The 26155-nt window shown below is 67.9% G+C and overlaps 1 protein-coding gene across 1 annotated transcript; it reads right to left on the minus strand.

The window, feature by feature from the left end:
• Window positions 1-4536: 4536 nt before the first annotated feature.
• NUDCD3 (NudC domain containing 3) lies at window positions 4537-25252 on the minus strand. The gene is made up of 6 exons (XM_045828365.1): window positions 23759-25252; window positions 19751-20085; window positions 13358-13490; window positions 9382-9525; window positions 7805-7993; window positions 4537-5397 (listed from the first exon to the last, which is right to left on the minus strand). Exons 1-6 carry the CDS (start codon window positions 23948-23950, stop codon window positions 5287-5289), a joined length of 1104 nt encoding a protein of 367 aa, XP_045684321.1. The 5' UTR covers window positions 23951-25252; the 3' UTR covers window positions 4537-5286.
• Window positions 25253-26155: the final 903 nt, after the last annotated feature.

Raw genomic sequence — 26155 nt, forward strand, 5'->3', positions numbered from 1 at the left:
GGCGAGGGGGCGAGGGGGAGAGGGGGCGAGGCTTTGACATCAGAGACCGGGCAGAAATGCGCACGAGGAGGCTGGCCCGTCGCTGGGGAGACGCGGACACGATCCCGCAGGTGAGGACGGTTGGAGAACAGAATGCCGAGGGCACTTCCTGCCGCCCTGAGAAGCCGCCGCACACCTGCGGCTTCGAGGAGCGGTCACTGTCTCCTGCTCCGGGGCCAGACCTGGGGCGCCCGCCCGAGGGGCGGCGGTCAGGGTCAGGGCCGCAGGCTCCGGGCAGAACGACCCCTTTCCTGCCCTTCCGCCTTCTGGAGGCCGCGGCCACCCCCACAGGACACCGCTGGGACACTCGGCTCCGCCCCCCTCCCAGCACAACCCCAGGGCCCCCGGATCAGCCGGGACAGTCCCGTGCAGGGTCCACGGCCTCCTTCGTCCCGCCTGGCACGACCCGGCACCAGAGTTTTAGGGCGGGGACACGCGACTCCGCCAGCACGCGGGGGCCCCCCGGCCCCCTCCCCTGCTCGTGCTCGGGAAAGGCTGCAGCCCTTCCGGAGACCGGCTCGGCAGTTCGTGACCAAGTTCAAATGCAGGACACAGACCAGCCAACGAGCACACCCGTGGGGCCTCGTCCCCGGAAAGGAGACGCGGCTCAGGCACACCACGGGCACCCGGCCGGTCACCGCAGCGTCGTCGGCGTCGGCAAGGAGCGGGCACTCTCCACGGGTCCTTCGAAGGTGGACGGTGGGACAGACGGCCGCGTGCGCGCCCACAGACGAGGCGCATGGCCGAGCATGCGGCCACGGACGAGCCCCCAGCTCAGTGCGCCGAGTGGCAGCACACGGCTCGTCCGCGCAGCGCCCGCCGGGCACCGTGACTGCGGACGCAGAGCGGACGGTGGTCCCGGAGCCGGGAACAGGGTGAGGGGCTTGGAGGGCCCCCAGGGTCCCAGCAGGTACACGGAGCTCCCAGCGGCGCAGCCCCACCACTGTACGCACACACCCAGAGGTGCACCCGGGGGCCGAGTCGTCTGTGGGTGGACCCACCGCATCCCACAGTCTGGCGTCGCCGGGCTGTGGGTGCGAGGGGCACTTCCCACAGCTTCCCCGACTCTCCTCAGTTCAGGAGAGGTTAAAGCCCGGTGCCGGGGGCAGGTCTGGGGTTGTTGGTCCAAAGCGGGAGTCAGCCCCGCTCTGTGCGGAGCCACAGGGACAGCTCAGGCTCCCGCCTGCCCGGGGGCGGGGCACCAGAGGGAGGACGGGAGGGGCTGTCCCTGCCGGGCGCCCCCAGAAGCCCCCCAGCCCCCGCACAGGCTGCGCCCACGCCGCCCTATCACCGGCCCCGCCCATCTACACTCCGGTCCCTCGGGCTCCTCGGGCCCCTGGCAGCAGAGCATCCTTCCTGCCTGGACCCCCGACGGAAGCTCGAACCTGCGATCTCCTGGGCTCAGCCCTCACCAAGGCCACCCGGGGAGGGAGGGGCGGGCAGGGCGGCCCTGGGTCGGCCGGTGCACTGGGAGTGCTGCTGGGAGACTGGGTCCAGGGCGGAGGTGACGGCTGCCAGGGGCAGCCCTCCACCAGGGGGCCGCCGGAGCCCCTGAGGCCACACCCACCGCCCCGAGCGGGTGCCACCGACGTGGTGGCTGAGGACAACCCACCGCCCTCCATGGTCCGGGAGATGGGAGTCTGGAATCTAGGGCACAACCCACTTCTGGCTGGTTCCAGCTTCCAGGGCCACCGCCTCCCTCCCTAGCTCGAGCCCCCCCACCCCCACCTCCAGAGCAGGCGGCTCAAGCCCTGGCCCTGCCCAGCTGCCCTCTGACCTGGACCCTGGCGACAGCACTGGGGACCCAGGACAGAGTCGCCTCAGGCTCCTTCCGAGTCTCATCTATCTGCATGCGGCAGGCAACAGCCCCCCCACCCTGCCACACCCGCACCCCCACCCTGGCGAGTCCTGGGTGGGCAGGGCGGACAGGAAACGAGAGGGAGAGGGACGGGGGCTCTGGGGTCCCCACCCGCTGCAGCCAGGCCCTCCCCCGGGGCCCTGAACACCACGGCCCCCCAGAGGCCCCCCGGAGGCCCTCCCTGCCACCCGCCAACCAACCGCAGCCTTTAGCTCGGGGTCCAGGGCCCCAGCCCTGGCCCTGCACACTCCCGCCCTGGGACCCCCCCCGGGGCTGTGCCCCCGGCCACGGCACCGGCCCTTCTCCACGGCCAGCGGCCGGGCCTGCTGTCTGTCAGGAACCCACAGTCCCTGGCACTGACCCTGGTTCCGGTCAGTGCAGAAGGGCCACAGCCAGCTGGAGGAACACCACCCCTTGCGGGGCGTCCCCCAGCGCCCCCCTCGGGGGACGACAGCCCGGACCCCCGGTGCTGCAGAGCACCTTCAAGGCAAAGCACCCAACTTCATCTGACGGCACGAGTCTCGCTCCCGGGTCTGGACCTGCTCTGCGGGCAGACGTGGGGACGCGGGGGCCCACGCCGTCACGCAGCCGCATGCTCAGCCGCGGCCAGGGCGGTCCGCTGCTCCTAAAGGCAGTTCTCAAAACCGCCGCGCGGGAGAGCGGCACGGGCTTGTCGTCCACTCGCTGGCGGTCGCTGGCTGACACTTAGTCGCCCCGACCCGTGGCCAGACCCGTGGCCTTGGCACATGGGGACGCCGCCGACCCTCGCGGCCGCCCAGCCAGGGCAGGGTGACACCTTCTGCGTGTGTGTGTGCTGCCGCAACAAACAGCTGTGAGGGGTGTGAGCCCCCCGGGGCCCTGATGCCAAGTCACCCTCCTGCCAAGGGGGGTGGGGGGGGGCTGGCCCGGGGTCCTCCGGGTGTGGGGCCCCTGCAGGAGGGCCCGGCTGGTGTGCGGCAGGGTCTCCGGTGGCTGCCTCAGGGAGGGTCCCGGACATGGGTGGGGTCCGGGGCCAAGGGCTGCTGATCCCAGACTCGGTCTGGCTCCTGGAGGGGGGCCTGCAGGGCCACGGCCATGGGAGTCCTGGGAACCCGCCCATGAGCGTCGGGGGCCCAGGCCACGCTCCCAGCTACACAGAAGGGGCCTTCACCGGAATTCCCAGGACCTGGGCGCAGGGCTGTGGGACTGGGGGGTTCCCCTCCGTGGGAGGACGGCCCTCTCCTGGGCTGCGGGCAGCTGCCCACCTGGAGCCTGGCCCCTGCTCTACAGCCCCCCCGCCCGTTACCCCAGAACCTCTGTGACCCCACTGAGGGGCATCCCCATAGACCAGGCACTCCTGTCTCCGGGCAGAGGTGGGGTGTCTCCCAGCTTCCCACGCTGCAACTCGGCGGTCTTCCAGAGTCCAGGGCAACTGGGGGACACTGCTGCATCCAGGTCACGACCTGGGCGGCTTCCGGAGCACCCCGTCCCATGAGGTCCCCTCCGCCAGCCCCTCAGCACCAGCAGGACGGGCCGGGGGCCCAGCCTCCCCCAGCAGCACCCCCGCAGACAGCAGCTGCTAGACCCGGCCAGGCAGGGCACGGAGCCGTCTGCCCCTGAGGGCCAGCCGGTGCATCCGGGCCCCGCTCACACGGACAAAACCCAGGAAGGAGAGCACAGCACAGCACAGCCCAGGGACCGGCCCAGCCCAATAGGGCGCAGGGAGGCCACCGGCATGGGCCGGGGCCACACCCGTGCTGCTGCAGGGGGGCCGGCCAGGTGCTCAGGGACCACCCGCGTCCCACGAGGGCCAGTGCTCCAGGCCGGGCGGGCTCTGCCCCATGGCCCCTGCTCCCAGCGGGCAGTCCCCCAGGCGGGCCTGGCCCCGGGCAGCCCAGTCTTCTCAGGCCAGCGGCTGGCCCGGGCACGTGTCCGGAGGGGCACTCCTGGGGGCCCGCCCCCCCCCACACACACACTGGGGGGCCTCCCCTCCCCGCCCCCCCCGCCCCGGGAGCATCTTCAGTTGCTCGCCAGGCGCTGACAGAGGAGTGCCCACCAGGCCGTGCCCACGGAGCGCGGCCCCTGGGACAGGCAGCCTGCGACCCCCATGGACGAGGAGGGAAGGGCACGGCCAACACCGCTGCGCCGGGCTAGGGGCTCGGGGGCGGGGCGCAGGGAGGCCGGTCTGGGCAGCGAAGTCACACGGACGCCGGGTGCTCAAACACAGATTTATTGCGGCCCCGCGCTGGGGGCGGCGGCTCCCCGTCCTCGGGCCGCACCGGGGGCTCCACGGCCCGTCCGCTGCAGCCGAGTCTGCAGAGAGAAAACAGGCAGGAGCGGCAGGTCCGGGGCGGCGAGGGGCAGAGGCCCCCACCGGACAACCTGCTGCCATCAGCCGCGGGGGGCCGGCACCCTCCAGACGCAGTTGCAGCCTGCGGGGGCGGGAAGCGTCGCGACACCAAAGTAAAATCCGGCCGAAGGAAGACGGCGGCCAGGGTGCTGGGCTCCGGGCTCCAGCCTCCCCAGCCACTGAGATGCAGGCGCCGCCACACCCCGCCGGCTCACTCCGACAGACCCCCAGCGGGGGGGCGCAGGGGAGGGACGAGGGACCCGGGACGGACACGTGCAGAACGGCCGTCTCGCCGGCGACAGGGACCCGGAGGCCTGCGGCGGGGTCTCAGCCGCCCCGGCCCAGCCACGGGGATGGGCAAGGTCAGGGCTCTGAGCCCCAGGGGCGCACCCCCGGCCGGCGTCCGTGCCCCCCCCACAACGGCCCCCAGGCCCCAGGGGGACACTCTTCGAGCAGAAGTGACAGTGACAAACCGGCCCCCACGCACGCACACCACTGAGGCGGAAGTCTCCGGAAGGATCACCTCCCAACAGGCCCCCTGTTCCCCGGTGCCAGTCTGTGGGGCCACGTCCCGGCGACGGGCTGGGTCCGGAGGGCGCCGGGGCGGCGCTGCTGACACGTCTGGTCCCGTGGGGCCGGGGCGGTTCACGTGGGCGCCCGGTCAGAGGTCAGAGGTCAGAGGTCCTGCCGTGCGGGCAGCCACAGGGCTTCCTCCCAGAACCGGGACCGACAGCGGGACGGCGGTCCCGGCCCCAGGCAGCAGTCACACATGAGCAAGTGAGCGGGACTCGGGGGGCTGTGCCCGGCGAAGGAGGCTGCTCCCCAAACCGCTTGCCCTGCTCCTCGCAGCCCCCCCACCCGCCTCCCCCAGCACGAGAACAAGCAAGCTACAGGTCAGCGGCGAGCGCGGGGGCAGCAGGGGGCCCACAGGGCCGGCGCTGCCCGTGGGGACATCCCCCGCTGGCCAGCCCCCCTCGGCGCAGCCCCGCCCTGCTCTGGAACAGTCCTGGGGGGCAGGGCGGGGTGGGGCCGGGGGCTGCGGGGCCCCCTCTCCTGGGCCCTAGAACTGCACGGCCCCCGGGGAGATGTTGAACATGGCCGGGTCGAACCTCTGGCCGCGGAAGGGGGAGCCTTCGGCGTCCCACCCCTTCTTCAGCATCTCGTGGACTTTCTACAACAGAAAACAGACAGGGGTCAGCCTGGCCTCCGGGCCCCCGCGCGCCCCCGCCGGGCCCACTCTGCCGTTGCCTCCGGAGGACCCGCGGGGCGGCTGCACCCTCCACGGGGCCGTGCTCCCCACACGCGGCCCTCGCCCTGAGGTCGCCCGTGGAGCGTGGCTGTCCTCCTGCAGCCTGTCCTCCTGCAGCCTGTCCTCCTGCAGTCTGTCCCAGCGCCGGGGGCCTGAGGGCTGTCGGCTGGGGGCAGGCCGAGATGCAGGGGGTCCCTGCTCCCCTTTCTGAGGGAGGCGGCTGGTGGCATCAAGGAGTGCACCCTCAGAGAATCTGGGGTGACCTGGGCCATGACTCGGCCTGTCCAGGAGGCCCCGTGTCCAGGGCAGCAGCAGGCCAGGCCATGGGGCCTGGGCCGGGGGACCGGGGAACACTGTGCCTGAGAGGGAGGCGTCTCCCCACGAACACAGGGGGCTGAGGCCACCGCCCTCACTTGTGACCACAGGAAACGAAGAGGCGTCAGGGCCATGGGACAGTACAGACAGGCAGTGTGCCCTGGGGGGTGGGGGGGGTCGGGGCCGTGGCCACCTTGGGGACAGACCAGCCCCACCCACGGCAACTCCCTGCCAGCGGGGGTCGGGGAGGCATCTGTGCCCCTGCACCCTCGTTCCTCCAGCTCCTGCCGCCCTCCCGGGACTCCCACGGGCTCTGCGCCCCACCTGAGTCACCACGGCCCCGAGACGCCCACCCTGTGCCGCTCCAGCAAAGGATCCTGGGCTGCAGGACCTGGCCACCCAGGAGCAGGCTGGCCGAGCAAGGGGTCACCTGGGTCCTGCCTCGTGCACAGCCAGCCCCGGGCTCCTGCTGCCCCTCAGGTCAGCGCGCGGCCATCACACGGCACGTCTCCAGAGTCCCCGCCCCCCAGACACACGGCCCCTCCCAGGCTCATCCTCACGTCCTTCCCGACGGGCCGTCGGCCCCGGGGCCCGTCAGCGGGGACCCTGCTGCCCCTGCTCCTCCTGTGGCCTCACGACTCAGGGCCTGCCCCCCTCCGCGTGGGGACGGCAGCACCCCAACAGCGGCACGAGGCCTACGCCACGGGGCTGGCGCTCGGGCAGCTCCACTCCCGGGGCCCCGGGTCGCCCAGTGAGAACCGCTGCCCCAGAGAGAGAGGCGAGCTTGGCACCGGGAGCCGGGGGCCACCGTCCAGACCCTCCCTGATGGGCAGCCTCAGGCAGAGGGAGGACAGAGGCCAGACCGGCTCGGGAGCAGCCCCGCCCCTTCTGCTGAGCCCCCCATGAACTCACGGGTGTTCGGGGACTGCGGAGTCTGACCCTGGCAGCCCCGCCCCGCCCCACCCGTGCCAGGTAAGGACGCACAGACAGAGGGACGGACACACCAACAGGCCACAGCAGGGGGCCTGGGCACTCCCCAGAGCAGTCAGGGCCCCAAGGACATTGTGAACCACGCTGGGGGGGGGGGGGGCCTGAGCCGACTCCCCTGCACCACGGGCTGCGGCCGCCTCCCGCGCTGCTCACGCAGGACCCGGCAGCTACGCGGGCCTGGGACAACCGACCCTCCCCCAGACCCACGCGGGGTCATCGGAGCAGGAGGGAGGCGTGCAGACGTCCGAGACCCATGACCCCACAACCCGTGGCCGACTGCAGTCTGAAAACGTGAGCGAGCCGTTCCACGGGTACACAGCCGTGCGTCTGAGACTGGGCTCCTCTGGGGAGCGTGAGGAGACCCCGAGACCCCCGGCCCCTGCCTGCCGGCACGGGACCGCACCCCCGTCCCGCGGGCACCACTGCTGCATGTCAGTGGCCCAGTGGCCGTCTCGGGCATCAGACCGACGGGGACGGTGCCACCGTGCTCTCGTCCAGGCCGCCCCCACAGTCCCTCCTGACGCCCGAGGGCGAGGGCGGTGAGGCTGGCGCGCAGGGGCGGGGGCGCAGCCCCAGGGGGCGGGGCCGTGGGGCAGAAGGCAGCACCGGAGGCTCAGCACTGCCCGTGGGCCCAGGCGCCCACTCGGGGTCCCGGACCGTGTCCCCATGGACGGGGGACGACCGTGCCCGTCTAGCTCACCCTCTCCTCGGCCCCCGGCTCTGCGCTGACCCCCTGCTGCCTCCCCACAGCCTTGGGCCAGGCAGGCGTGCCCCCCCCATTCCTCACCCCCCGGGTGACTGAGAAGGGGCTGGGAGGACCTCCTGCCACCGGCCCCGCTCATGCAGAGCTGGGACACGCGCTGTGACCGGCTCTATGTGCGTGGCCGTGCCTCGGCCCTGCCACCTGAGCTCTGTGTCCGAGCTCGGACCAGCGGACCAGACGGGAGCTCCGGCCATCAGGACCCAGGCCGTGGCAAGGCCCCCCACCACCCCGCCCGCCCCGTGCCTGGCCGCGCCGCCGTACCAGCTCGTGGCTCTGCGGCTTCCCCTGCAGCTTCTGGCGGTAGTCGAAGGTGAGCCTGTCCAGCACGGCGTGCTCCTCCTCGTCCACCGTGGCCATGGAGCGCTCCTTGTTGATCTGCTCGATGTCGATCTGCTCCTCGCCCTCCAGCACGGCGCTCCACCAGTACTCGCCCGCCTTGCTCAGGCTCACCTGCCACGGGGCGGCGGCTCAGTGGGGCCCGGGGGCTGCGTCCGGCCTCGGGGTCCCCACCCCCAGGCCCTACCCGAGGGCTCCACTGGGCCACCACGCACGCGCCCTGGGCCCTGGGACCCAGCCCGAGAGCATGCTCCCGTGAGCTCCGGCTGCCCCGCACCCACGCCAGGTCCCCACTCGTCACAGTGTCCCCACGGGCCACCCGCACCCCGTGGTGACCGTTCCCGCTCCTGCCCGCTGGGACCCCGGGGCCCGGCACCGACCCCACGCGATCTTCCCCCCGACGCCCAGCACCCTGAGCCGCTCGCCCCTGCCCAGACCCCTCCAGCTCCCTGACCGCCACACACGACTCACCCACCCGTCAGGGGAAGCACCCCACCCGGCCCCACGGCACCGCCCAGGGGCACGGCTCGGGCCAGGCTGGGCATCCCGCAGCGCCCAGGGCAGTGAGGCCGGCGGCCCCCCATGGAGGGGCACCAGGACGCCGAGACGCGAGGCCCCGGGAGAGCGCAGCCCAGGCGGCTCCGGGACCCAGCAGGCGCCCGGGAGCCCAGCAGCCTCATTAACATCCCACGTGTGGGAGCGGGGGAGGCAGGAACTGTCATCGGTTTTAGCTGCCGCCCCTGCCTGGAGAGCTGGAGCGGGTCCTCGGCTCTGGGGGCGGGCGCCTGGGGGGCGGCCGGCCTCAGTCGGGTGCCGGGAGGGCACAGGCTCCCCGGAGCTGCCACCGCCCTGTCCCCACAGGCCCTGCGTCCCGGAGCCACCGCTGCAGAGCCCTGGGGCGCCCAGGGCTCCAGACGACGTCCCTCCGGCGGCCTCCGAGGTTCCCGGGGACGGCAGTGCGGCCCCGCGCCGCCCCCCCTGCTCCAACACCACCTCACTCCTCCCGCGTCCGCGTCTCCCCCGCCCCAGGACACCCGTCCCTGGCGACCCAGGGTGACCTCTCCATCGCAGGGCCCTGACCACACCTGCAAACACCCTGTCCCCAGAGCCCCCCCACTGGTCCCGGGGTCTGGGGCAGACACTTGGGGCCCTTTTCCCCCCGACTCACCCCGGGACCTGGCGCTGAGTAAGCTGCTTGGGACCACCCGACCAAGGACGGCGGGGGGCCCTGCCTGGCGCCAGCGAGGGCCCAAGCCAGGCCTGGCCACCTCGGCGGCACCAGCACCCTCCACGGCCAGGGGCCGAGGGAGTGGGCGCCACCCCTTGTCACCGACCACCCCGACGCCCACCCAGGTCTCTGCACATCAAAGCGACGTGCTCAGGAGCCTCGGGCCATCCAGGTGGGTGACCCCACACGCCCTCACTGAGGGGCTGAATTGGGGCCACACAGACCCCGCAGCTCCCGGGGCCGGGCGGGGACTCGGGCGCCGCCCTGCACTCACCAGCACGCACTTGCCGGGCTCCAGGCTCCACAGGGAGCTCTCCGTGTTGACCTTGTGGGTGAACTTCCCCTCCATGAGGACCCTCTCCCCTTGGCCTTCCAGCACGGCCACCCGGATGGAGCTGCTGCTGAGGGCCACCGACACCTGTGTGGGGAGAGGAGCCGCGTTTCCCGAGTGCGGGCCAGACGGGCCCCCAAGGCTGGCGGGGACCAGGGCGCGCCGCAGCCGACGGCGGGGGGCGGGGGCGGGGGGAGGGGCAGTGGGGAGGCTGGGCCCCAGGAAGGGGGTGAGGACAGGGGTGGGCTGCCGGCCCCGGGGGAGCGGGTGTGGGGGCGGGAGGAGACGCCCGCCGCCCCCAGAGGAGGCCGGGACACTCTCTGCGGTGGGAACCCCGCGGGAGCCCAGGGCCCGTCTGAGGAGCCGGCGCCGCGCAGACGGACTCAGGTGCACAGCGGGCAACCGCGGAGCTAATTAGGAAGAGGGTTCTCCGAAACGCCTCCTATTTGTGTCTCCAGCTAGGTCTGGGAACACGCTGCTTCCACCCAGCCAGGATAAAACATGAAAATAGAATTAGACCAAAAAAGAGCACTTCTTTTATGAATCAAAATGCTGTGGCTAAAATAAAAGTCCCAGCAGAGAGCTGGGGAGGCCAAGCTGGAGACTGAGGCAGAGACAGGGCCGGGCGGGGCCGGGACGAGACAGCCGCGGAGCGCAGCGGAGACGCGCCTGGGGCAGAGGCCGCTGGGCGCGGCGCTGGGCAGACGGAGGCGAACCGCACACACTCGTGCCGGCCCCGGCTGACGTCTGAGGAGGAGACCCCGACAGCTCCGGGAGGAGGGGGACGAGCCAGGCTGCGCGGCCCGGTGCCCCCGGAGCGAGAAGACAGGGAGCGAAGCCTCCAGCCCTGGTGGGGCGGAGGGGGGGAGTTCTCGCTGGAGCCTCCATGCGCGCCCCCGCTAGGGAACCAGGGGCAGGTCACAGCCAGCACACGCTGAGACGCCCGGCACCCTGTGCTCGCCACGGGCCACTCGGAGGAAGCCCCGAGGATGGACGCTGGCCCAGAGCGGGGTCCTGGGCAGGAGGGGAGCACGCCCCGGCTCGGGCGCCCCGGCAGAGCCCAGAGCTGCCCACGCACGCTGCGCTGTGTGGGCAAAGGCTGCTGAGAGACCCGCAACGCTCTCGTCGCGAGAGAAAAACCGCCACTGGCAGCGTGGCGGTCACTTCCCTGCACAGACACCCCCGCCACGCAGCGCGCCTGCAGCCGCGCCCCGCCGGGGGTCCACCGCCCCGCAGTGCGGAGGGACTCGAGGAGGGCCGCGGGCTGAGACGCCCCGGGACGCAGAGGCGCAGGGCGGCTCCAGGTCCGGCGCCCCAGACGCGCAGGCACGTGCTGCAGCCGGGCGGAGGGGCTTTCCAGAAGGATCTTCGGGGAGACGGCGACTGCCAGACACCACAGCACTGCTGGGGGGTCTAGGTGGCTCCGGGGCCCTTTTCGACAAGAGGAGAAGAAAGGCGCCAAGAAACTCCAGGGAAACCACCAGCCGAGCCAGAAAGGCCTGACCCGGAGGCATCGGCGCGGGTGGCAGAGGGAGGCACCCGGGAAGGGCAGCAGCACCCTGCAGAACGGTCGGCCGCCCGCTTTCCCTGAACCTGGAAACTCGCCCCCGGCCTGCAGAAACGCAGGGAGCGTCCACGCGGGAACCTGGGCCAGAGCAGTGAGCTCGACACTGGACCCGCCCAGGCCGGTCCATCCGCCCCTCGGCAGCCCGGGGCTGGTGCAGCCTGGCGGCCACCAGACGGCGCGCATGACACGGAGCTCTGGAGGCTTCGCCCCAAACAGCTGCGCTCCCCTGAGCGGCGGGGCAGTCCAGGCAGCCCCTGTTTTCAGCCAGACCGAGGAAAGCCCTTTCCGCAGGGCCACGGGTCTGGGGCCACGGGTCTGGGGCCGCGGGCGGGAGCGGGGCGTGATGACCTAGTCGCAGCTGACGGCAGGCACACGGTAAGGCCTGCGCCCCGGGACCTCGCCGTGACGCCCGAGGTCGGGCTCGGGCGCGGCAGGTCCCCGCGGGAGGCAGAGGCGGAAAAGTGAGCACCCGCGTTGCAGACTTTCTGTGCCCCGGAGCGGGTTGCCTGGTGACCAAAAAGACTTCTACGCGGAAAAGCGCGGCCCGGCAGTCCTTTCCCGTCACAGACTTCCTTAACAAGGTCTCCCTACACGTCCCTAAGTGCCCCCAGCAGCCTCGTCCGCGAGCAGGGCATGCCCTGAGGCCGGGGTGCTATTCCCGAAGCTTCCCGTGGGCACCGAGGGCGGGCAGCAGGGCCTGCCAGTCGGCAAGGACTACCCACGTGTCCCCGCGGCAGAGCCGGCGGAGGACAGGAACCGCCCACCCTGCAGAGTCACCCAGTCTCCCAGCAGGGGGGCGGGGCCAGGCCTCAGGGCCCCTCCCCCAGGAGATGGGAGGCGTGGCCGAAACCCTCCGCCGAGGGTCTTCCCGCAGCGACACGCTACGAGCCCAGAACCCGTGGGTCTGCAGCCGGGCCTGCGGGCACTGCGGTGGGCACCGTGGCCACCCTGAGGCAAGAGAGCGGGTGTGGGGGCAGGAGGAGCAAGGGCTGAGCGCCACAGCCTGGCTCCGAGTTTTTCTCCGGATTTACCGGCAAGATGGTGAAAGGCAGTCTGCCGGCACGCCCCTCGTCCGTCCGTCCGTCCCCACTGCACCCCAGAGGCAGGCCCCTCCCGACAGGGGCCCGCGGGGACCACGGGGGCCAGGCACCGAGTGAGGCGAGTGAGGTCCGGCTCCCAGCCGCAGCCGCACCCACCCCCGAGCTGCTGCATCCCCGCCACCAGCGCACCGCACCTGGCAGGTGCGGGGACAAAGCCAAAAATAAACACCGGTGACAGCTCACTGTGACAGGCCCCTCGGGGGACAGCGGCAAAGGAGCCGGCCCAAGAGGACAGCGGCAGCTCGGGAAAACCCTTAGATCAGCAGAAGCCAAGAGCCGAAAATAAATTCACCCAGAGTTTTAAGCGGGGCCCGACGAAAACTTATGTCACGGAGAAGTAGAGACCACGGCTTCCCAAAAGGAGGGCGCGGTGCGAGGACGATGCCGTGGGAAGACCACCGGTGGGGGAGAGCTCCCCGAGCAGCGGAGCGGCGCGTCGGTCAGGTCAGTGGGCGGCGCGGGCGCGCAGGCCCGGCCGCCCCTGGGGCACCAGGAGCGCCGGCCGCCGGGACGGAGACGCCCGTGCGCGGGCCGGCCAGGGGCCTGCGGTGGGGCGCCAGGACAGGCGGAAGGGCTGCGGCCACCCAGGCACCCCGAGCAGCAGGGGCTGGCGCCACTGCGCATGGCGGTCGTCCCGGAGGCCCCCACGCAGCTCCGCCCGTGTCTCCCGCGCTCGGGCCCGCGTGCCGCAGCCGCCGGGGCCGCTGCAGGGGAGGGGCCGCGCACCTCGGAAGCAGGCCCCAGCCGGACCTCGTTTGGGAAGCGCACTGCCCAGGACAAGTCCGAGTCCGCAGGGACAGCTAGGCCTGGGGGCCTCCTCGGTGACAGGCGGCGGCGTCTTGCCCTCTGCCGGGCCTGCGAAGGCTGAGACCGCCGGGGAGTCCTCGCGCTGAGCGCTGCGAGCAGCAGCAGCCAGTTCTGCAGGCCACACGAGGGTGCAGGGCGGCGCTCGGAGCCGGGCTGAGCACGCGGCTGCCTGCCGCCCGGTCAGGCTGGGTGAACCAGGGGCCTCCCTCAGGCCGGCCCCTCCGGCACTCGGGCTGCTCTGCCCCGGGACCGGCTCTCCCACTGCCGCAGGCAGCAGCCTCGCCCCTCGTCGCGTCTTCTGCGGGACGTGAGGACACTGCACGTCCAACAGGAAGCTCCCAGGACGTCTGGCGGGGAAGGCGGGCGGGTGCGGGCGCCTGCGGCGGAGGGTTCAGACCAGCCTGCAACCCGAGCCCCGGCCCGGGACCGGGAGAGCCCCGCTTACCTGCCGGCCCTTCAGCACGTGGGCGGGCACCGGCACCTTGAGCTCCAGGTCGGCGTAGTCCTGGGACCAGGTGTAGTTCTCGCGCACCGCCCCGTTGTAGCTGTCGGGGTTCCTCTGGAACTGCTCCTGCCTCCTGAGGGAGGAACCACGGTCAGGGGTGGCCCTCAGCCCGCGCTGCCCACACCCCGCGCACGGGCGCTGCCACCCCGGCGTCTCCTTTCCAAAATCCGGCGTCGGTCCCTGTGCCGACACCTGGCACCTCCGGCTGGCATCAGCCGCCGGTCCCCCCTCGTGAGGCCGCCACCCCGAGGGGACCAGGCCCAGCGGCCAGCGCCGCCCCGACCCCAGTGCAAGGGCACCGCGCACCACGAGGAGGGTCCATGCCGAGGCGGGCAAGTGCGCGCGGCAGGGAGAACACTGTGCCCAGTGGGCGGGAACGTGGCGTCTTTACAGCCCGTCAGGCCGTGAAACCGAACCCACCGCCTCCTGTGTTGGGCGCAGCCCTGCTCGACCTGGGCGTCGACAAACAAGCTGGATCTGCGGGCGCCGGCATCCACGGAAGCCACGCCCCTGCACTGCAGGGAGCAGCTGCAGGGGGACAGGACGGGCAGCACCAGCCCCACGGAGCCTGAGTCTGGGCAGGCGCCTCAGGGCGTGGGGCGCAGGGCGGGAGGGTCGGCAGATGCCCCGAGGGGCCTCGAACCCAGCCCGCTCCAGTCTGCCCGCTGACTGCAGGGAGCAGCCCCCACGCCCCAAAACCACGAACACGCCACCGGCCGTACCCAGAGTCTGGGGATCCCAGCAGACACGGTTCCCAGTCTCTGCACAAGTAAACGGCGCAGGATGGAAAGGAGCAGAGAAAGCGTCGTGGGGGGCGAGCCTCAGGCGACGCAGCGGCCACGGGCAGCCGCTGCGGAGAGCACCTGCGGGGGGGACAGTCGGGAAGCGCTTCCCGGGCCTCGGGAGACCAGCGGGACCCTGAGTCTGCACACCCGGCCCCAGTCACAGCCAAAGGGCGGGTGGCGCCGCGGTTCCTGGGGCTTCTCCTTCCGGAAACACGGTCGGGCGCAGGGAGAGCGCCAGGAACCAGGGTCGCGGCGGGGCGGCGGGGCAAGCTCTGTGGGTTCTGGACCCGACGTGTTCCCACCCCGCACGGAGCAGCGCCCGCCCCAGAGACAAGCAGCCGGTTTCCAAGGACGCCCCTCCCGCTCGTGCCCAGCACCGGCGGGCTCTCCGCAGCGGCCACTGTGACGCACGCAGCACAGCGCCCCGGGCAGCCCTGTCACGGCCCTGTGTGTCCCCGTCTGCCGCCCACAGCGACCCGCTTCCGAGAAATCCCTGCCGCTGCCCCTGCCCGCAGCCCCACTGGCTTCAGCTTATAAACACCTCCTCCCGGGGTGCGGGTTCTCTGCATACTCCCCCAAGACGCTGGGCTGTCACTGCAGCCCCGTGGCCCCCGTCCTCCCAGCTCCTCCCGCCCCGAGGTCTGGGGTGGGGGGTGCTGGGGGCGTCGTCTCTGCCAAGAACAGGGGCTCCCGATTCCTTAACCTCCACTTCTGGGGGTCACTGTGCCCTCTGCGGTCACCCTGGTGTCCCGTGCGGTCTCCTTCCCTGACCGGTCGTGCCAGGGGCCTGTCCGAGTGCAGGAGGAGACACAGCCCGCCCGGCTCCGCCCAGAGACCGTGCGCCCCCGTCAGGAAGGCTCCGTCAACAAAAGTCGCTTGTGATGAGTGCACAGCAGAAAGTCCCTCTTAGCGCTGTGAAGTGAACTTTGCAGCACAGTGGACACGCCAGATAACTCTACCCCGAAAACACACGCGGCGAGGCCCCTCTCATAAACGCCTGGGGGGGCCGGCCGGCCGGCGACGGTGCATGCGGGCCGTGAGACAGCCTCGACCTTGGCCTGCCAACACAAGCCCCCCGACACCAGCTAGAAGCTCTTCTGGTGAACCAACAACGGAACTTCGCCGCAGTGAGACTTTGTCCTGAACCTCAGTCGTTTCAGTGAGGGGAGAGGCGTCCCGACGTTCCACAAGCACAGGAAAATGAGACGCGTTTTAAACAAAAAGTAGGTCACCTGTTCCATAAATAAGTCCACTGAAGAATGCTGAGTCCGTGGTCTCTAACTGAGTTTTCTACTCCTAGTCATCCAAAACCAGAAAACTGTTTCAATCCCCAGAAGACTTCTGAACTGAGCAAGGAGCCGGAGAGAACCACACTCCCGCCCCAGTACGACCGGCCCGGGGGCGCCCGGCACTCGGCCCCAGGGGCAAGGCCCACAGGCGGCCTGATGCGGCAGGCGCGGTGAGGTGACGCAGGAGCCACGGGCCCGGGCCGAGGACCGTGCCCTGCCCCGGGGTGCTCGGCGGGCCGCCAGGGGACTCGCCCAGCTGACACCGGGCCCCCGAGGTGGCAGAGCCCCAGCCCCACGTGGTCCTGGCGGGACCCCGTGCCACCGTCACTCTACGACACCCCCTCGCATCACACTTCCAGTGCGCAGGCTCTGGCCCCGTGGCCCCTCCGAGAGGCTGTCCCTCTGGGGTGACGCTGCCCCTCACGAGGCGAGCGACATGCAGCAATCTCGCCAGCAGCAGGTCCCGTGGTCGTTTCTGGGGTGCTGTGGGCACAGGGAGTGGGAGGGGGCCCGAAGCCCCCCGGTCGGTGCTCCTGCCACGGACACCAGACACCACAACACCCTCGACGAGCGACGCTCCAGCCCTGCGTCAGGCGGCCAGGGTTCGACGAGTAGAAGGCCCCACAACGTGGAGGGACGGGCAGGAGCAGTGTCTGCGGCAGGGCCAGCCCCACACGGCCCCGCCAGTGGGAACGAGGTGTTCACAGGGTCTCAAAGCACTGCCCCCCCAGACACTCAGCAGTTCACCACGGAGGAAGCCGAGACACTTTGGCCACAGGAAACATCGCGTATACCACACGCCAGGCCGGCCACCAAGAAAAAAGTCAGGTCCCCGTGAGCACCGAGACCATGGGGGACCAGGCCAAGGAGCCGGCCCTACTGCGGCGACCACAGGGGTCACACCTGCCCCGGGAGAAAGGGCTCTGGTGGCCCAGGGGCCACAGCAGCCTGTGGTCACAGGTTAACTCTGGGGACACTGGCAGTGGGGCGTCTGAGGATCCTTTGCACTGTTTCTGTAACTTCTTCCTCTGTAGACCTGGATTATATAACAATGGAAAGTCTTTTCAAAGAGGACAGAATACGCAGACCTCGGGAACTCCGGGCACCGACAGCCTCCTGGCTCAACCACCCAGCTCCCGCTTCTCAGACGCCCTGCAGCCGAAGCTGCAGCAGAAAAAACCACAGCTGCAGGTAAGATTCTGAATGCTAAAAATAGGTATCGTTTATTTCTAAACATTGTTGTTACTGAAATGCGACAACAAATACTAAGTAGCCTATGCTCTTGGAAATCTAAGGAAATCGACTGAGCGACTCTCAGACCCCGCAGAGGGAGCTGGGGTGCAGGACATGCCGACCGGAACCGCCGGACTCCACCGGGCGGCACACAGCACTCGGACGACGAGACGTACCCTGTTCCCAGGTGGAAAGGCTGGATGGAAAGGTGTTAGTTCCCATTCAAAACATAAACTTGATGTATTCCCAGTGAAAATTCCAACGGAACTTTCAGGTAGGAAAGTTAGTTTTCAAGAAAAGCCTGGGGGAGGGGAAACGCAGGCCAGACTGGAGAACGGCCGGCGAAGAGACAACTGGGCACAGACCAGGTGGAAGGAAAAATGCGGGGACGCCCGCTCCGCCGGTCAGGCCCCAGCAGACACGGCCATGGCATTCTGAGCACAGCCAGCGGGCGAAGGTCAGCGGCAGCCGGGACGTGGAAAAGCTGTACAGAGCACAAAAGTGTTGCAGAACACGGGCCACGGTGCCTTGAGGGGGCGCTGCCGCCCACTACGCTCTCTCGTGACCCTGCCCGGAACGCCCAGCCAGCTCGCTACACCAGCCAGCAAAACACGGGCGGCCAGTCCAGGCCACGCACCCGCCTGCCGAGCAAATCCGCTCCGAGGCCTCGCAGGAGAACTGGAGGGTGCGCCACCAGCCCTGCGCGGCCGCGGCCGTGAGTGCGGATTGCGCCGCTGTTTCTCGGGCGGGACGTCTCGAGAAACCCAGACGCTGGATCGCTGATGAGCGACGCGAGGGACGGTGCGGGGTTAGGTGTGGTGGTCCGTCTGCTCGCGTGAGCGCGGTGATCGAACTCGACCTAAAACACTCTCTGCGCGGTGCACGCGTCTTCACGCGGGGAGAGGCGCCGGCCGGCCGGCGCGAAGGGCGGTGCTTCTCCAGGGCAACAGAGAGCGTCCCCGGGACCCACGCAGTCTCTCCCAAGGCTCTGGAAATGCCGCCCTCGTCCCGGCGCCCCGGCGCCCTCCCTCACCCAGGCCCAGCGCCCGGGCGACGACCCACTCTCGGTGCCACTTTTTTCTTTCCTCTGCTTTTTTTAAAGAATTCCGTTTCGATTTTCAAAGGCCAAAGCCAGAGAGGTCCAGCCTTCCTAGATTTCCGACGCATCCCCGCGCCGGCGACAGCGACACCTGCTGGCCGCGCGGTGCACTGCAGCGCCTGCAGCACCTGCAGCAGCCCCGAGCGCAGGTCAGGGGTCAGTGCCGCGGTGGTCGGGCGAGAGCACTTCCTCAGGCGCCCCCTCGCCTGCGCGGACCCCCTGGGCTCCAAGGAACAACACGGGGCACTTTTCACGCCCTGGGCTGGCAGCTGGGGGGTGTAGCTCAAACTAAAGTGTCCCACAAATAGCTCCTAACTCACCCCTAAATGCTACACACATGGTTTGTGTGTAAAAATCTACACATTGTTGTTATAAATGAAGTCGTGCTCGGCAGCCCTGGCAGGGCAGCTCCGTTGGTCAGCGCGTCGCCCCCACAAGCCGAGGTTGTGGGTCTGATCCCCCGTCAGGGCACAGACCAGAACCAACCGGTGAGCGCGTCAGTAAGTAGAACAACAGACCTGTTTCTCTCTCCCTCTCTCCCCCTCCTAAAAATCAGTAAGTGACAGAGACAAAAAGTTACACAAATGTATTTCACCATTCTCGTGATGAAAATTCAGCATTCTTTCAAGGTTTTGCTGTATGAGTAATGCTGGAATAAATGACACGGGAGCAAGGAAGGACACATTCGGCCTTCATCCTCGCGTCTGGTTATTTCGGGGAACGGCTCCTGGAGAGGGGGGACACAGGCAGCCTTGCACGGCCCCCGGGACCCACCACGGGCACGGCACGTCCACGCTGCCACCACCCAGACCGCAGGGGCCACGCGGGCAGCCGAAGCGTCGGGCGCGCCCACCGAGGCCCTGCCTCCGAGGCAGGGACAGCGGCCCAGGAGGGAAGGGCCCCGGACGCGCCCCTCCCTGCAAGGCTGGGCCGCCGGCTCCTACGAGAGCGAGTGGGCGAACTGCCTGCAAGGACGGAACGCAACAGTCCTTCCAGGAAAACCTGAAACCCGGACACACGCGGACATTCACAACGTCTGGCATCCCACGTAGAGTGACCAGGCGCGTGGCGGGCAGGAAAACGTGGCCCAAGACAGGAGACAACTCAGCCGTCAGAAGCCAGCCCAGAGACGACAGAGCCGGTGGGACGCGAAAACTCAGCCGTCGGAAACACAGGCCGACGCAGGGGCGACCAGAGGGCAGACACCGAAGCCCCAGGAGCCCAAGGGAGCGCCCCCTGCAGGAAGCTGTGCAATGGGAGGGGGGGCAATGCTGCAACAGGTGGGAGTGCGTCTGCAGACAGGACCCCAGAGAGGGGAGACGACGGGGAAGCCCCCAGCGGCGTGGACCCACGGGCACCACCCGGCGGGGGCTCCGGCTGCGGCACTCGTGAGGACCAGACGCAACACGGCCGGCGCAGGGACTGGTCCCACGCAGGCACAGCCACGCGCTGTCCCTCAGAAGCCCAGCCAGCCCAAGAGACGGGGCGATGTGCTCAGCAAGGAGGGCCCACCAGGCAGCTCTGGGACAGGTGCAGCTGGGGGAGGTTCCTGCCAGCATCGGCTTCTTCAAGCAGGGGGTTGCCTGGGATCCCTGCCCTGCACCCAGCCCCCTGCAGACCCCAGGCCCCACTGCACCCCTCCTCCACTGGAGCCCCAGGTGCACGACCCGCCCCTCCTGCGTTACACGGCCTCGCACGCCCACAGCTGCTGCCTGAGCCTCCGCAACACGGCGGTGCTGCCCGGCCATCCTCACAGATGCGTCTGTCCCCGCTCAAGCCACTGCCCTCCAACCTGGGTGAGCGATGTCCTCCCCACGCATCCCGCAAACACTAGGAGCTCAGTAAATGCTGGACAGCCCCTGTCACCAAGTAAGAGCCACCCCCACGGCACCCACCCGCGTGCCAGCGAGAAAGAAGCAGGTCTCACTTGGGAGGAGCTGGGGGTTCCCTCGAGGCCTGGGCAGCACCCATGTCGGAGCCGGGTGGCTCAGCGTCCTCCTGGGAGCCCAGGGCCGCCCCCTGCACGGCGCCCTGCGCAGCGTCCGGCTGGCCAGAAGGCCCCACAGGCCCGTCCACAGCCGCGTCCGCGGTGGAGTTGACCTCCACCTCCTGCACTGGGGCAGGGACCAGCTCCTGCTCCGCCGCCTCCGCTGCCACGGCTGCTGCCGCCGCCGCCTCCTCCTCTCTCCTCATTTTCTCCTCCAGCTCCTTCCTCCTCTTCTCGTCGTCCTGACGGGCCATGCGGTCAAAGGTCTGGAACACCTGAAATCAAACAGCGGTGCAGCAGTGAGCCACAGGCACAAAGCAGCGCCCAGCAGCAGGCAGAGGAGCAGCCCCCGGAAGCAAGGTCCCCGTGACAGACGGCGACGCGAAGGACTCAGCCGAGCTGCTGCGAGAGCCCGGTGACGGGGGAGCTCCAGCTCCGCAGAAGCACCGCCTGACCAGCCCAGGCTCGCACGGGCCCAGCCCTCCGTCTCAGGAGGCACGACCCACGGTCTCACTGGCCTCCGTCCTCCTGCCCCGTCTGTCGGCGATGCGGACAGCACGCTGTCCCAGGACTGAGCGAGGAGAAGGCACCAGCGACTCTGGCAGCAGAGGGCAGGCGGAACCCAGCTGACCTTCCTGCCCCCAGCAGCAGCAGCAGCAGCAGCAGCAGCAGCAGCAGCTGTGGAATTCAGCCCGACCCACGCCAGGCCCTGCCTGCCAGGTGCAGGAGGAACCAGACACCACTGACGCCTCCCCGCCCAGAGCTCTGCCCCACCCGACAGACCAACCAAGGGTGACAGCGGAGTGGACAGCCTGCGGCACACACCCACTGTGCCGTGGCGGGGGGGGGGGTGCCACTCGCGTTTCTGGTGAGAGCAAGCGGAAGACAGCTCCTGGAAGGAGGAGCAGGAATCAGACCTTCCACGAATGGCCCACATCCCTCAGGAACCCCATGTCTGGGGGCGCCATCCTGCAGGTGGGAGCAGCCTCGCCACACCGCCCCACCCCCCGGCTCTGTGCTCCCTACTCTGCACCCTGGGGAGCTGAAAGCTCTGGTCCCCACAGTCACTGAAAGATGCAGGCAGAGGAAAATAAAGTCCCAAAACCTGGAGACACACCAGACCCATCTCGACTTCAGACGGCCTGCCGCAGCCTCACACCCTCGGACACCACAGTGCCGACCCAAACGCCTGGCCCGGGGCCGCCAGCCCGTCCTCCTGATGCCCCAGCTGGCCCTCCAAGCGCCATGGTGAGCCCTGACACCGGGCCTCTCCCTCGCTCCAGAACCGCAGCCCCATGCAGCTGCACCAGCCGTGACCTCCCAGACAGTGACTCACCAGAACTGCCCGGGAGCTCAGGGAGGGACAAATGGAGTGGGCTCCCCTGGCCCGGCCCCCGTGCAGGCTGGTCAAAGACGCCAGGACACGCGGACTGCCACCTGAAACGAGTGGCGTGCCAGGCCGCGCTGGCTCTAGTCTGAGCGCACGTGAAGGCCACGGAGAGGAAGGCGCCTTCCCCGGGGGTCCTTCAAGCTGCGCCTCAGGCTGTGAGCCCTCAGAGTCGGGGGAAGTCTTACTCCAGCCCCCAACCCCTCCGGAGAGCTTCCAGGTTCCAGCCCTCCCGTCCAAACTCTCTTTGTCCGGAAGACACCCCGAGCCCTCACCTCTAGCGCAGCGTCCACGGGAAGGGGCCTCCCGCCACCGAGTCAAGGGCAAAGAGCAGGGTGTGCGCGGCACCAAGTGCCTCCGCCTGGCTGCACGCCTTACACTCCTTACCGAAGCACCGTGGACAGACAGAGTGTCACTTTCCCACACGCAGGGCAGCGGTGCGGCCTCTGTGCGCCTCCCAGAGCGACCGCATGACCGCTCTGGCGACCGGCCGGCGGTGTGTGAGGTCGGAGAGGGGCCAGGGAGGGGCCGCTGTCTGCGGTCTCAAATCCAACTCGCCCGAGCCTGGGCCCCTTCCCCTGAGCTCCGGGGGCGGTGCAGCTAACGCAGTGCTGCCGCTCCAGCGCTCCAGCCCCCGGGTCTGAAACCCGAGGGTACCAGATTCCTCCGCCCCTCCCTCTGCCCGCTACCCGCTGCGTTAAATGGGTCACCAAGTCTCAGCCTGGAACATAGGAGGTGCTCTGTGAGCCGACACCAGACAAGTGAGTTACCTGTCGGTTCGCCTGTCAAACACGGGCACCGGCCCACCTTTCGGGGTGTGTTAGGGTTAAGTAAAGTGACATACGCCAAGGTAACTAGGACGTCCCAGGTGGTCAGGAGCTGCACCCTTCTCCTCTCTTCTGCAAGCCACCAATCACCCTAGGTGCAGGGTTCCCACTCTGCTATCGAATGGATAAATCAGGGGACAGAAAGAGCTGGAACCACAAAATTGGTGAGTTTAGCGGGACCATCTCACTTTGCTGAATCGCCACCCTCACCTGCCACGTAAAATTCGGTTGCAACTAACTCACAGGGACAAGTATTGGGTCAGCCAAAAAATTCACTTAGTTTTTGCCGTACGATGGCTCCAGTACCACTTAATGGTCTGTAACTTCATTCGAAACGACTCTGTTAGATTGTATTGTGACAGCTGTCGTATCAGAGTGCACTTAAAAAAAGCTTATCAAAATTGGTGAATTTTTGAGCAACCATTTTAGTATTGAAGATGGAAGAAAATACACAACATTTTCAGCACATTATGCTTTAATATTCCAAGAAAGGTAAAAACGCAACTGAAACACAAAAAATCTGTGCAGTGCACGGAGAAGGTGCTGTGACTGACCAAACGTGTCAAAAGTGGTTTGTGGAGCTCCGTGCTGGAGATGTCTCACTGGACAGTGCTCCATGGTGGGGCATACCAGCTGAAGATGATAGCGATCAAGTTGACAACGCTCAGTGTTATACCACACGGGAGATAGTTGACACACTCAAAATATCCAAATCAATACAGCTATTGGTGAAAATGAAAAACATGTCTTTTACTTTACGGCAAAAACCACACGACTTTTTGCCACCTTAATATCAAACTGCCACAAGGGCCTGCTGGGACCCCTCCCCCAGGGGTGTCGCTCAGGTGACATGATGAGGAGCCGCCTTAAGCTCCAGCACTGAGACCCCACCCCGCCCTCCCTATCCCCTATCGCCTTGGGCAACTGAGCCCCGCACACCTGTCTCTCCCAGCAGACACCAGCTGTAAAGTGCTGGGGACCTGTGGGAGGGAGGTGTCGCCAGCATTTCTAGCTTCCGAGACTCCTGCAGGCTCAACGCTAGGCTGAGTGCGGGCTTTCAATCCCACCGCGGCCCCACCACCCACAAAACCTCTCATTTCCAAACCCACTCCCTTCCCTGTCCCGTAAGGGGCCTTGCACAGCTCTCTGTTCTGAGGTGTTTTATCATCTCGACTGTAACAAGTGTCACGCGGAGGCCGTGACATAAACATCCACTGAGGGTGGGAATACCTGCTACCTTTCAAGGCACCCTGACAGCTTGGTGAATGAGCACGGACCGGACCTCAAAACACAATCCACTTAACCTGGGACAGCCAGACAGACACTCAAACGCACCGTCTCTGACCTAGCACATCACATCGCAAGCAAGGGTTAGCACCCGTCAATCCCTCGCCTCCCTGCCACCTCCTGCCCGGGACTCGGGGCCGCGCACGTCCGATTTGCATCCCCGACCCGCAGCCCCAGCACTGCAGCGGGCGCTGCGCCACTTCTGACACCCAGGCTCTGCCGGAGTCACCGGGATGCCAAGGGCCAGCCCCGCTCCTGCGGAGTAGCAACTTGATCCGGCGTGACCAGCGTCTCTGCGCACTCGCGGCGCCAGGAGGCGGTCCGGGGAAGCGCCAGGGGGAACCTGAGGCCAGGGGTGCAGGGAGGGACGGGGTCGAGATCGCGCGGGTCTGGGCTGCGGGGAAGGGGGCTCCGGGAAGCGGGGTGCGGCGGCCCGGCGCGCGTCACCTGCAGCACCAGCGCCTGCGCGGCCCCCGGCGGGAAGCCCATGCGGTCGGAGGGGTGGCGCAGCAGGCGGTAGAAGTCGGTCTTGCGGTAGAGGAAGCCGAAGAGCACGCGCAGGAAGTCCTGGACGTTGCCCACGTGCTGCAGGATGCCCAGCAGGGCCTGATCGTACAGCTCGGCTGCCCCGGGCTCCATGGCGTCGCCGACCGGACGGGCGCTCGCTCTCTGCAGGAGCGGCCAGGACACCGGCTTACGGCGACTTCCGGCGCGCCGCGGTAACGGCTCCGCCACGGGCGGGCCCGCGAAACATCGGTCCGCCCTGGCTCGGGCCCGCGGCAGGTCGTCGTCACTCGGGCGGCCTCGCCGCTGGCCCCGCCCCCGCCGCCCGCCGGCTTCCCCGGGCGGCCTCGCTGCGGTGCGCGCTTGAGCTCGGAAGCGGATTCTAGACTGCGGAGGGCCCGGGCCTGCGCGATTGAGGACTCCTCGTGGCCATGTTGGAACCGGGCGGAAGAGCGTGGGCGGCAGCGTCGCGCGATCCGGGGTTGTCCCGTGGTCCGCATCCTGAGCCCCCGGGTGCGCCGGTGGGTCAGAGGGGACAGGTGCGCGCGTGCCGGAGGGCGCTGCTGTGCCGTCGCCGCGGAGTGCGTGCCCGCGCAGAGAGCGCGCCCTCACGCTTGTGCCCAGAGCTGCATGGATAAACAGACTGCGTGCTTCGTGTCGGGGAATACGTCCGTGGGAAGGGATGCGCTGGCCAGCAGCAGAACCGCAGCGCTTGATGCTAAATGCCCACTGCTAAGGGAAGCCAGTCTGAACACGCTGCGGTGCAGTGTCGCATTGGGAAAAGGAAGACTAGAAACTGGGACAGGCCGGTGCGGTGGGTGTGAGGCAGGTTTGTTAGGTGGGACCGACAGTAAACCGAGGCAGGGAGAAGGGAGACTCGTCTCACCCACCGACTCAGCAGTTCCTAGCCCAGTGGCATAAGATCACCAGAGACACCGTGCTAACACGGAGGAGGGGAGCCCTTACGTCGTTTGGAACTCTGGGAAAGAAAGCCTTTGAGACTGTGTGGTCATCCCAAGGCCTGGGAGGGGGGAGGGGGTCCACAGTGCCTAAGGAAAACACCCATACATGACTTTGGTTAATTGCCTGTCTCCGGTCACTATCTGTTTTACAAGGGGTTCCTAGTGCTTACAGGAAGGGCCTGTAAATTACCTTGGGCAACTACCTCAACTTGAACTGCCTCTTGTCATTCACCTGTTTTACAAGATAAACAAATGGGGTCTGGAGCAAGATAAGGCTTGGGGCTAAGAGACCCCACACATACCTAAGTCTGGATAGTCACGTCCCCTGGGGGAAGCTGGCACCACCTTTACCTGTCAATCAATCTGTAACTTCTTCACCCCCATCCCACAAACTATAGAAATCTGTATGGCAAAGGACCTGGGGTCTTGCAGTCCTCACCCTGCCCTGCCCTGCACCTGTGCCTCCCACCTCCCCTTCCCCCACCACTGCGACCTTGGCATGGCCTGTTCTCGAGTTCTCAGCCATGGGAACGTATCACTAATAAACCCGGCTTGTGTGTGCCCTAACAGACTTGCTGATCTGTAATTCTCTACTGTGTTAGCAAGAAGAACCGAGGTCCCCCCTCCCCCACCCCCATAACAGGTTGAATGGGCAAAGCACAGGGCCCTGGACCTGTTGGGTGTGATGTTAGTGAGGGACACCCAGACGGTGGTGTAGGAGACGGAGACATTACAGCACACAGAGACACTTGATGGGTGCACGTTTTTAAAAAGACACCTGAGACAGTGGGGACCCCAGAGTGGAATGCAGGGTGACAAAGCGATCTAACCGTGTCACAAATGTGTGAACAGCCTCGCTGAAGGGAGACGCTGACCCAGGTGACCTCGGACATGAGTGAAGTCCTAGCACTAAATGGAAAAGGAACTTCCAAGTGTACGCAGACACTTCATTCCACGTTGTTCCCGCAAATTCTTCCTGCCCGCAGCGGAAACGAACAATCAGGCGGGTGGTGTGGGGGTGCAGCCAGGCTCTCGGCTGCTGGGTGGGTGTTTGCAGGTAAGAAGGGAGGCGGAGCCAGGGGCGATCCCCATGGTGGGTTAGAACAGGCGTCCCGATGAGCTGTTTGGCTCGGCCTCCACGCGGGTGGCTGCCCGTGGAAATGCTTACGCGAGTCTCCATGTGTGTTCACACGCCTTTCCTTGCTCTCCCTGCTGAGAGAGCCCAGAAGCAGTGACGCCCCAGTAGCAATGTGCACACGGAGCACCCGGACCCTGGTTTCCAATGCTGCCTGCAGAGAGGGGACCAGGACTCCTGGGAGAAATGGCTGCTTCCAGGTCCGGGGACCCTGTTCAGTGCCAGAAGGTAAAGGCATGCTCA

Source organism: Phyllostomus hastatus, unplaced genomic scaffold (assembly GCF_019186645.2).
Source record: "Phyllostomus hastatus isolate PE091 unplaced genomic scaffold, TTU_PhHast_1.1 phas_scaffold_78, whole genome shotgun sequence".
In the NCBI taxonomy this organism is placed as follows: Eukaryota; Metazoa; Chordata; class Mammalia; order Chiroptera; family Phyllostomidae; genus Phyllostomus; species Phyllostomus hastatus.